This window comes from Siphateles boraxobius, unplaced genomic scaffold (assembly GCF_051911475.1).
Source record: "Siphateles boraxobius isolate OS27281-9 unplaced genomic scaffold, OSU_SipBor_1 18, whole genome shotgun sequence".
NCBI lineage: Eukaryota > Metazoa > Chordata > Actinopteri > Cypriniformes > Leuciscidae > Siphateles > Siphateles boraxobius.
In genome coordinates, this window is record NW_027508788.1 from 1,757,405 (window position 1) to 1,769,655 (window position 12,251).

The window sequence follows — 12,251 nt, forward strand, 5'->3', positions numbered from 1 at the left end:
AATTTGAATAGTTTTTTTCCCCCCTCCATGTTTGCACTTTCTTAAAGAGGTTTTATAATGAGAATCATATTTTTTTTCTTGATTTCTTGAGATTTTAAGTACTTACACTTTAAATTTGAGAACAAAATATTATTCCTAGTACAAAGAAAGTACAACATATTTAAATTAAGCCGCAAAAAAGGCTTGTTCTAAAAACCTTAAACATATATTATATTATATTATATTATATTATATTATATTATATTATATTATATTATATTATATTATATTATATTATATTATATTATATTATTCATTGATTGGTCGAGCAATCATCCAGACATACTTTCAGTCTGTGTACAAGTTACAGTTATGAGTGAGCACTGAATCATGATTCATAAACAACAAGTGAATTTGAGTCATTGAATCATTTACTTAATCTACACAGAATTTAAAAATGGTAGACGAAACGAGTCATATAACTTATTTGTTCAAAACATTCAAGAACGAAACACCCCTGTGCTGCTTGGGAACTTGCAATGTTCTACTGTGGCTTTGTTTGGAACTATTTGCATTGGCAGAGCAAAAATACACAAGGTAAAGGGCTGTGCACACCAATGACGATAACTATAACTATAAAGTTTTAATAATCGTTCTATTTTTACACTCGCAATTGAGATGATTACAACTAACAATATAGGGGCTGTTCATACTAAACATATTTTATTTTTGTCTGTCACGCTCATATTTTACTGTCTCGCTCTTGACAGAATTCTAAAAAAGTCCCAAGACCTTGCATTTTTTTCATTCCACTACCCTGCGTCTCGTGGTTTTAAACGCAAACAAGTCAAACCCCTAAAATTCAATCCTGAAATATTTTAAGAAATGAGTTCCCTTACAACGGTATCTCTCGTACTGCGTAATATCTTACGCTATAGGGAAAACCTCTTTTCCACGAGATATTGAAGCCAAAAATTATCCTTAATTTTGAATTAATGTAAAACGCTGTGCGGCAGCATACAGACACAGGCAAGACGGCTTGCGCACCTGTTGGCTGCCCTGCTGCAACAGCAGCAGCCTATCGAGAGAGACCCTCTGATACCCCAAGGGGGGCGCTTCGCGCCCATTTCGTCACGTCCCGCCAGAATAGGCGTGGCCTTGGCCTATAAATACGCTCGACAGGCTGATACAAACTGGTTTTCATCACTGAAGCGAACCAGCGCTGTTGTATGCACGGCAAGATACGCAGTACTCGTTCCCTCTCTAGAGAGAACCGAGGTTACGTCAGTGACCGAGTACGTTCTCTTACAAGAGTATCTCTCATACTGCATAATATCTTACGCTATGGGGAACACAATGCAACACGCCGTGCGTACTGGGATCCGACACCAAAGTCCCAAGGGCAGTAGCCCGGGGCCCATATAGTGCATAATCACCGTAGACAGAGAGTCGGAGAAGAGAGGCTACAAGCATCATTCCCCATGAAATAGCATCCCACAGGAGCTAGTTATGTTAACAGTGTTTCACGCAGACAGGGTGAACGTGTTCAGCCTGAACTAGGTATATGTACGGGTTATTCAGCAACCATGGAGCTGTTCTATCGATCAGTGAGCGATGCACAAGCAAAACTCAGCATTCTGTGCCGGCGCAGCGGGGCAGATAGAACTGAATTCTAGACCGACAGCAGCTTGGCCTCTCGTGGAGTGCGCTCTGACACCCAAAGGACACTGCAGGCCCTTAGAAGTGTAAGCCAGCGCTATGGCATCGACTATCCATCTGGATAGGCTCTGTTTTGATGCGGCCAGTCCCTTGTAGCGTCCGCCGAACAAAACAAAGAGCTGCTCGATCTGAAGACAGACGAGCGGGATACATAAGCTCTCAGTGCCCTGACAGGGCAAAGGAGACTCGCATCCTCCTTCTCATCATGAACTGGGAGGGCCCACAGGGAAATAACCTGGGCCCTGAACGGTGTGTTGAGGGATTTGGGCACGTACCCGTGCCTTGGTTTGAGTATGACTTTTGAGTCATTAGGCCCAAACTCCATACATGACGCGCTTACTGAGAGCGTTTGTAAGTCCCCTATGCGCTTCACTGAAGCGGGAGCCATAAGAAACACCGTTTTGAAAGACAGATGTTTCATGTCTGACAAATGGATTGGCTCGAATGGGGCACCTTTCATGGCTTCCAAAACCGTAGAAAGGTCCCACATAGGGACTGAGGGGGGTCTGCGAGGATACAGCCTCCGAGCTCCCCTGAGGAATCGCACGACCAGGTCGTTTTTCCCCAGTGACTGGCCAGACGTCGGTTTTGCAAATGCCGCTATGGCCGCCATGTATACTTTGAGCGTGGATGGGGTCCTGCCCTTATCCAACAGCTCCTGAAGGAAGGAGAGCACTTCCGTGACCCCGCAGTATACGGGTGAAAAGCCCTTAGCTTGACACCAGGCAGAGAACACTGACCATTTCGAGGAATATAGCCGTCTAGTAGACGGGGCTCTAGCCTGCATGATCGTGTTTAACACTCCCTCCGGGAGGTTAGCGGGTACCCGTTGATGTATGCCCATGCATGTAGGGACCATAATTCCGGGCTTGGATGCCAAATCGAGCCCTTTGCCTGAAAGAGGAGGTCTCTCCTCACCGGTATAGGCCACGGGGAGTGCTGGTCAGCCGCATTAGGACTGGGAACCAAATCTGGTTTGTCCAGAGCGGAGCCACGAGCAGCACTGGGCATCCGTTTTCCCTGATTCGTTCCACGCTTGAGGCAGGAGCGAGACGGGGGGAAAAGCATAGAGGGGGCAGCGGGGCCATACGTGGGCCAGCGCATCCCTGCTCTTGGAGAAAAGTTCGGACAGTGAGCATTCTCTTGGGACGCGAACAGGTCCACTTGCGCTCTGCCGAATGTCTCCCACAGTAGTTGGATCGTCTGCTGGTGCAGCGACCATTCCCCTGCTGGGACATTGTTTCTGGACAGACTGTCTGGTCCCAGATTCAGGCGACCAGGCACATGCGCTGCTTTCAGTGAAAGCAGGTTGTGCTGAGCCCAGACCAGGAGGCGTTCCGTCAGTCTGTAAAGGTTTCGGGACCTGACGCCGCCCTGGCGATTTATGTATGCCACCACTGACATGTTGTCCGACTGGACCAAGACGTGGTGGCCTTTTAACTGGGGACAAAAGCGCCGTAGCGGCTTGTCGACTGCCAACAGTTCTAGACAGTTTATGTGTAGAAGCTTCTCCCGTTCTGACCACTGGCCAAAGAACGGTCTGCCCTCGAGCAGCGCTCCCCATCCCGAGGTGGAGGCATCCGTGGACACCACCTTCACACTCGAGGGAGTCCCCAAACTCACGCCTGACTGATACCAGTCGGCTATTTTCCAAGGTTCCAGAGCAGAAATGCATTCCATGTCGACCTTGAGGCGAAACGGACCAGAGGTCCATGCCCGGGGTGGAACTCGCGCTTACAGCCATAACTGCAGTGGGCGCATGCGAAGCAGGCCCAGCTGGAGTACCGAAGATGCTGAGGCCATGAGGATCAGCATTTTCTGAAACCTTTTGAGTGGGACTATAGAGCTGCGGCAGAAGGATTTCGCGGCGAGCTGAATGTCCAGTCTGCGCTTCGGCGCGGACGTGCTGTCATAGACAGCGAGTCCAGCACTGTTCCCAGAAAATAAATTCTCTGGCTGGGAAACAGCGAACTCTTCGCCCAATTGACTGTGAGACCCAGATTCTCGAGATGCTCGAGTAATGTGGTTCTGTGTTCTATGAGCTCTGAGTGTGATCGAGCTAGAATCAGCCAATCGTCCAAGTAGTTCAAGACTCGCATGCCCTGAAGTCTCAGGGGTGCGAGAGCCGCGTCCATGCACTTCGTAAATGTACGGGGTGCTAGGGCCAGGCCGAACGGCAGGACTGTCTATTGATATGCCTGGCCTTCGAAGGCGAATCTCAAGAATTGCCTGTGAAGTGACGCTATTTGTATTTGGAAATAGGCGTCTTTCAGATCTACTGACATAAACCAGTCTGCCTGGCGAACTTGCGCGAGGATTTTCCTGGTTGTCAGCATTCTGAACTGGCGCTTCACAAGCGCTCTGTTCAGCTGCCGTAGATCTAGAATGGGTCTGAGACCCCCGTCTTTTTTCAGTACCAGAAAATATCTGCTGTATAGCCCCCCCTTCGCTCTGAGATAAAGGTTCTATGGCCCCTTTGCTCAGTAGTTTCGCTTTTTCGGCTCGAAGTAGATGAGATACTTCGTTGTTTACCGTGGTTTCGACTTACGCCGTGTAACGGCGGGGATGTCGAGCGAACTGCAGCGAATAGCCTCTTTTTATAGTGTTCAACACCCATTCTGATACCCCGGGAAGCTTCGCCCACGTATCTGCGTGAATAGCTAGAGGTAGAATGAAATCCGGGTTCTGGCCGCGGCATAGCGGCGGCCGCAGAGCTTCGGTGTGCTGAGACATAAACCCTGTGGGGGGGCGCGCCGATCACGGCGGGCAGCCTGGTCATGCTCGATTTCTCTATGACAGATTGTGGAGAGAGAGCAAGCGGGACAACCCCCGTGGGGTTGAGCGTGTCTGTGAGGGAATGTGGGCGCGGGACAGCGGGCACACTCACTGCACTGAGAACACCGTCGGCTTGTGCTGACCTAATGTGTGTTGGTTTCTTTTACAGAAAACGTGGCACATGCAGTGTGTAGTGTTTGTGGGCACTGGGTTGTGGGCACATTCACTACATTTAATGCACAATTGACATGAGTCGATCACATTTGTGCGAGCCCTGCACTGTGGCGGGCTGTGTTTGTGTGTAGAAATGAACACTGGGCTGTGGGCATTTTTATTACACTCATAACACCATCGGCTGTGGCCGGAATAGCAGAAAATACACTGCTTATATGATTTTTCTGGGTCGCCATGGAAACGGCATTTGTGTCCAGGCCAGCGGGCCATGGTACCGGCTTCTTTACTGCAAAATACACTGGAACAGTCGCATTTTCTTGGAACTGAACGAGCGGATAAGAGAGCGTCATCACAGTTTTGTGTGTGTCGGCGTTTGCTTGCAGGCGTGCGTGTTATACAACAGGCTCATTGCTGCAATATTGACATTTATAGCCGCTCAAACTAAGAGGAGCTGAGAAATGTTTGAAAAATAGAGATTGGTCCGGCCTCGGCGGGACTTAAACACACTCTTTCCTCATTTCGCCGGTGATGCACGCCCACGGGGGCCTCGAGCAGATAAGAGAGCGTCATCACAGTTCTGTGTGTGTCGGCGTTTGTTTGCAGGCGTGCGTGTTATACAACAGGCTCACTGCTGCAATATTGACATTTTCAGCCACTCAAAATAAGAGGGGCTGATAAATGTTTGAGAAATGGAGATTAGTCCGGCCTCGGCGGGACTAAAACAAACTCTTTCCTCATTTCGCCGGTGACGCACGCCCACGGGGGGCGGAGGCGGGGGCGGGGTAGCTTTCTTATAACGTAAAGAAAGCTACCCGCGGTTTTGATGCTGGCCCGTTTCCCTGACGACTCGCGGGCAGAAGGGGGGGAGGACCACAGAGCTCGCCCAATCCTCACTGTCTGACGCCAGGATAGAGCAGCTGGCCTTGTCCACAGATGCAGCGATCTCGTCGTCATAATGGCAGAGGCAGTGGTGTGCGGCGGCCGTTGTCTGTCAGTTAGCGACTCGATTGAAGCTGGTGAAGCTGGCGGGCGAACCGGCGAGATTTCACGGGCTGGAGAAGGCTCGAGGACCCGCTGAGTACGGAGCTTTACGGCGCAGCACTACGGCTGGCAGGAGTGCAGACTTGGGGAAAAAATTCCAGGCGAGTCCTCAGAGTCACCATGGCAATAGCTCGCTCAGCGAGCGCGAGACCTGCATAAACCTTACACAGGCGGGAAACGCAGATGAAATGGCGTCCCCGTCGCTGAGTGCGGCTCGGCACGAGTCACAGGAACGAAGCATCTTTAAAAAGACGCTGCTCTTTTAGATTAAGAGAGAGAGTGTGAGTCGCACAGCGAACACACACTCTAGCAGTGATCAGGATATTGAAAGCGTAGCAGGAACGACGGCTGAAGGCGGCGAGGTGAAGGCCAGTGGCTTCACGCTCGAAGGCTCGTCCCGCAGAAGGCTTGTTCTCAGACGGTGCGGCTTCTCACTCCGGATCCAGCGATGCAGTAGTGCTTCGCTGAAGAGATGAAAATCAGTTTGTATCAGCCTGTCGAGCGTATTTATAGGCTATGGCCACGCCTGTCTGGCGGGAGGTGATGAAATGGGCGCGAAGCACCCCCATTGGGTATAACGTCACGCAGGGCCTCTCTCGATAGGCTGCTGTTGCTGGCGCGGGAGCCGTCTTGCCTATGTCTGCATGCTGCCGCACAGCGTTTTACATTAATTAAAAATTAAGGATAATGTTTGGCTTCAATATCTCATGGAAAAGAGGTTTTCCAGTACTCGTTCCCTCTCTAGAGAGAACCGAGGTAACGTTAGTAACCGAGTACGTTTTCATGATTTGTGGGGAAATTGGCTTAGAGTTTTATAACTTACCTTGCATGTCTGTTCTCGAAACACAGGTCAACTGGACCTTGATCTTGACTCCGAGTTTCTCCTAGTCAGCGTGGTTCAGATCCTGGGATTCAGCAACTCGGTGTGTAACCCATTGGTTTATGCCGCCCTCAACACCACCTTCAAGAGGGACCTGCTGGCTCTGCTCACCCGAGGATGGAGTTCCGGCGGAAGAGGTTGCTGCTGTAGCAAGTGTTCCTTTTGGTCCTGGAAGAGTCACAAACGAGTGGGCATATCAACAGTGGAGTCAGTCGAACCCAGACGGGGCCTGGAGACGACATCTAGACAAAGAGAGATTAGGTCTTGGAGTAAACCAGCATGGGAAGCTGAACCAGAGAGGCCTGTGTCTAACATGTTTCCCCCCATGAATCTTCTTAGTGCCATCAGATCCAAAAAGACCTCCAATACCATGATACTTAGCATTATTGACCCTCCACACACAGACAGCACGTCTAGTTCTGAGCAGCCTCTCACAGTGATACTGGGAGAGTGAATATCAATAATAGTCATGACTTTATGACTTCAAGAGTTTAAAACCATAGACCTTTTGCTCTGGAAATTTCTGCCACAGCTAATGACGTGGACTCAACAACCAGTTTCCCAGTTTTCAGACCTTTGAAGGATGTTTTTGCATTTGGAGCTCAGTTAATATCTGCACGATAAAGATGGGAGCGAGTCACCAATGAAACAAATTGAGATGTTTTTGAAGTGCTTCCAGTTTTTGAGCTTCTGAAGACCAGCTACAGTACGTCATAAGTTTTGGTTCACTATGAGAAGATCATTTATTTGTGCACCTTTCCTAGACTATGGTAATTATTTTCTTGCTGGACTGGATTATTTGTAGAATAATGTCTTTTAATGTCAGTTTGTGGAGAGCAGCACATAAGATTATTTGATGAATTTTTTTTGTTGTGCTTTTATGTCTGGTATCTAGGAGTGTATAAAGCCTCTTGCCTCAGGGAATGTGGTTTCTGTCTCCATGGATGGCCCAAAGTCTACTAAAGGTTATTAGAGACAGCAGGACCCTGAAGAGCTGGTTGGAGGTGTGCAGCTGAGTGTGGATTAACACACCCTCCATAACGACTAACCATGTGGATTTATAACATGCAGTTAGAGTTAGCTAGGGGAAAACTTGGAGATAGATACCACTTGCTTGCCAGAACACACACGTTTGGCACCCTGATACCTCAGCTCATCATAGCATCAACATAATTTAAATGATTTTATTCATTATTTTATTAAAAGATCATATTTTAAAAGTATTTGTATATTTTTCTATTGTGATAATCGTAAAAGTAGTCTAGATGATTTAGTGATTTTGATTAGTATATTACATTCATTGACTTTTATTTTGATACGTTTTATAAGGTCTCTGCATGGCATTCTCTTTTATGAAACATTACGTGGCACTAAACTCCATTTTGTCAAATAATTTCAGAGTAAATGATAATAATGATGATAATAATAATAATAAAATTATTTAAAACTCAATACTAAAATATCTTGAAATTAGGGTTTTTTTATGCACTCACTGAAATCTGAAGTTGCTGTTATTGTGTAAGGTGATATTTTTGTATGTTATTTTTTATAGGCTGTGTATTTTGTCTGAAGACATTCTACAAAACAATGTTAAATTGTTACATTAAGGCACATTTTGATAGGATGTAAGGTGGCTCTTAGCCAGGGTCGGTTTACTTGGCGCCATGACCAAGTATTGCGATGTTTGGCTTTAGCATTGGAAGGCAAGCGTAGTATGACCAATAAATTGCCGCCTGTTCTAGCAAAACATTACACGCAGAAGACAATATTCCTCCGCCCAGGCGAGCAACCACCAAGAAAAGGTGCTAACACCAATTCTCGCCCAGGACAACTGGAAGCTGCTAGGGACTGGAAGATGCTGCTTGATCTTGATCAACGGCTTATTTTTCCACCTGAGATTGCCACCACTAACCTACGACCAGATATTGTTTTGTGGTCTGGATCAGCACGCATTGTTCAACTGATAGAGTTAACAGTGCCATGGGAGGATGCGGTAGATGAGGCATATGAGAGGAAGAAACTGCGGTATGCTCATCTGGCCACTGAAGCAGAACAGCGAGGATGGAGAGTCCAGGTTTATCCAGTGGAAGTGGGTTGTCGTGGTTTTGTGGCACACTCTACAACCCGGTTCCTCAGAGACGTCGGATTCAGTGGCCAAGAGTTGCGTCGTACAGTAAAGAACTTATCTGAAGCAGCAGAAAGGAGCAGCAACTGGCTGTGGTTGAGACGGAAAGATTCTAGCTGGCTGTGTACAGGCCGCCATGCTACGGTTTCGTAGAATTCTTGAAAACTTGAAAGGTCTGTTGGTTTATTTGTATAGGTTGTATAGTATTTACAGTCATTACGTTCCTGTGTATATTGCGCGAATGACGGGTGGTTGGGCAGATATTGTGTTTTGCGGTAGGTGGTATGCCATACGGAACCGTTGCCACTGAAACTGCATATTAACGCACCAGTGGGGCTCGACAGCCTTAGTCAAACGGGTTGGCGCGTATGGTTGGGTTGCGGAGAGATTGTGAGATTGTGGTTAGGTCTCAGCAGCAACTGTTGGTTTATTTGTATAGGTTGTATAGTATTTACAGTCATTACGTTCCTGTGTATATTGCGTGAATGACGGGTGGTTGGGCAGATATTGTGTTTTGTGGTAGGTGGTATGCCATACGGAACCGTTGCCACTGAAACTGCATATTAACGCACCAGTGGGGCTCGACAGCCTTAGTCAAACGGGTTGGCGCGTATGGTTGGGTTGCGGAGAGATTGTGAGATTGTGGTTAGGTCTCAGCAGCAGGAGGGATGTAGAGGTCAGTAAGCTGGGCTGAGTTGAGTGGGGGACGGAGGGGGGTGACTCTGGGACGCCAGAGTCACTGTCGAGCCCTCTTGAGGTGTCGTGGGCTAGTCGACGAAACACTGAGGACGGAAGGTGCCCACTTGAAGACCCTAGAGATGTTCCCTACTCCGCTCAATCCAGAGGGTTGTTGAGGGGGGACCGCACTGTGGTCGCAGCCGTTGTGTGTGCTGACGCGCTATACACTGTATTAACACCAGACAGAAGATTCACGTCACCAGATGGAAAGAAGCGTAAATGGATGGAGAAGCATAGGTTACTGTAAAGCTACGTCTTAGTTGGTGATTATCTTGGCGAAAGCCGAGTACAAATCAGCATGAAGTTTTAACATCTACTCTCGTGTAATGGAAATCTTGTGTTTAAAAAAGGGAATACTACTTTTTTAATCTCTGCTTAGCTCTTTCTGCTTTGTCGGGTGCCACCCTGAATTCTGCCAGATAAAAGAGTGTCTGTGGGCCCTGTGTCCTACTTCGTGGATATTTCAATAGTAAGATAGTAAGAATAGTAAAGGTGTCTTTGCAGCTGCGAATATTTGCTAGGGATAAAGTAGAGCCCTCCTGTTCTTGAGCTTATGGTGTGCTGAATGCTTGCTACTGTTTGAGGACCGTCTGACAGGTTGTGCATCACTGGCTCTGGTGGTCATAAGTCATAAAATTGTGTTGCTGGAGGACAGTTTCATGATTGGAATATGTTTTAAATGACCAAGAAGATTTGAAAGCACCACTATAAAAATAGAGTAAAATAGTGAAATAAAAATATGGTAAGGCACCACTATTTATAAAAGGCACACACACACACACACACACACACACAGACGTTTTATGGGGACTTTTATAAACAATCATTTTTATACTGTATAAACTTTATATTCGATCCCCTGCAGAAAATATTCTGCATTTTTACAATTTAGAATGATTTTCTTTTTGGCAGCAAACACTTAAGATGGGTTTGGTGCACAGGGATAAAAAGTACCCCATGTGTAAAATGAAATACTCTGCTGTATCTTTAATGCTGTGGGCCTAATTTTCTGCCAGAGGTCCTGGACTTCTTGTTCAGATACATGGCATCATGGATTCGATTAAAATACCAACAGATAAAAAATCAAAACCTGACAACCTCTGCTAGAAATCTTATAATGGGCCATGTTTGGATCTTCCAACAGGACAGTGATAAAAAAAACAATAATCAAAATCAAAACTCAAATGGGTCACTGAGCACAAAAGCAAGCATCTGTAATGGCCATCCCAGACCCTGACCAAACCCTGTAGAAAATGAGTGTGCTGTACTGAAGAGAAGAAGCGCCAACATTAACTTGTGAATCTGAATGATCTGGAGAGATTCTGTATGGAGGAACGGTCTCTGATCTCTTGTCAGGTGTTCTCCAAACTCATCCGGCATTATAGGAGAAGACTCAGAGCTGTTATCTAGGAAAAAGGATTCTAACCAGCACTGTGTATATATATATATATATATATACACATATACACAAACAATAATAAACAAATAATAATTAATATTATCATCAATAATAATAATAATTTTCGACTATAATTTAAGGCATCATAACGCCATAAAATTAAAAACAAAATAAAACTCAGACTTAAATAAAAAAAAATACACTACATGTAAAACACCACATCTTAAAACAAATTAATAAAAATTCAATTAACTTTTCTTTCTTGGACTTCTGGTGGATGAACTTGCCAAGGAAACTTTTTGGTATTTTTTTTATTATTTTAAAACAAAAACATTCTACAAAACAACTTTGCAACAGCAAACATTTGACATTCATAAACGAGCAAACAATTGTCTAAGGGGAAAAAAGGAGATACAAAACTTCTACTCGTAGAGAGATATTGTGGAAAATAAAGCGTAGAATGAGCGAGCACTGAGGCATGCATCTGTGTTAGAGGCGTCAAGGCACAAACAATGTGGCTTTAATATAAAACTAAAAACATGTATAAAAACCTCAGAAAACACAGAAAAAAAGATGGCACCGAACTTCTCGAACTCCTGCACCTACATCTGAAGAGACACTCAATGTTAAATTCAATGCAAAAAGGAAAAAGATGTCAGAAAAAAAAACTGTTAAGATGTGAAAAAAGGTCCCTTGAAATTGATGCAGGTTTTTTCTCTTGCTATTCAACTCTAAGTCAATAGGTGGCAGTGCCTGCACTGTACGACAGCTCTACAATTTCAGAATTAAACGGGGAATCTCAATGGGATGGGGAGCCATTTTGTCCTGTCCTGATTGGATTTCAGCTTTCCATACTAAGTCAAACAAATTTGGTGATGCTGATCTGAGACCTGTGTTCTGAAAATATATCCATCCTATTTCATACACGATACATCAACATAGCTATACAGCCGAGTCAGACGTCACAGTTCATTTACTGCTGTGTAAATGAATCTAGAAGCCCTGTTTATTTAGATAACATCTATTCCGGGTTTTTTTTTTGCAATTTTTTCCTTCAGTTTGGTTTTTAGGCAGAACTTCATTACGCTGCACTTTTAGGGCTTCCATAAATATATATCTATTAGTTTTGTTTAATAGAATTCTTGACAACTATGTACATACTAGATAAAACACTATAGTAGTTTCTGGATGAGCATCAATTTCCTTCATCTTTTAGCTATTTTAAAAAACACGTACCTGTGCATTACCGCATATATATATATATATATATATATATATATATATATATATATATATATATATATATATATATATATAAACAAGAACAGCGAGCAAAAGTTTGAAATGCCTCCTTATCCTTGACATTAATGCAACCTGCGGAAGCAGTTACAAGCGCCCTAGAGATACTGACCATGGTACTC

At 45.3% G+C, this 12,251-nt stretch overlaps 1 protein-coding gene across 1 annotated transcript in view; it reads left to right on the plus strand.

Annotated features, from left to right (window-relative positions):
- Window positions 1-8,020, plus strand: part of LOC143740786 (pyroglutamylated RF-amide peptide receptor) — a 28,676-nt gene extending 20,656 nt beyond the window's left edge. The window contains exons 7-8 of the mRNA XM_077232820.1: window positions 6,538-7,338; window positions 7,464-8,020. Of these exons, the coding sequence (XP_077088935.1) occupies window positions 6,538-7,022 (485 nt within the window). The 3' untranslated portion in view covers window positions 7,023-7,338; window positions 7,464-8,020. The remainder of the gene's footprint in view (window positions 1-6,537; window positions 7,339-7,463) is intronic.
- The last annotated feature ends 4,231 nt before the right edge of the window (window positions 8,021-12,251 follow it).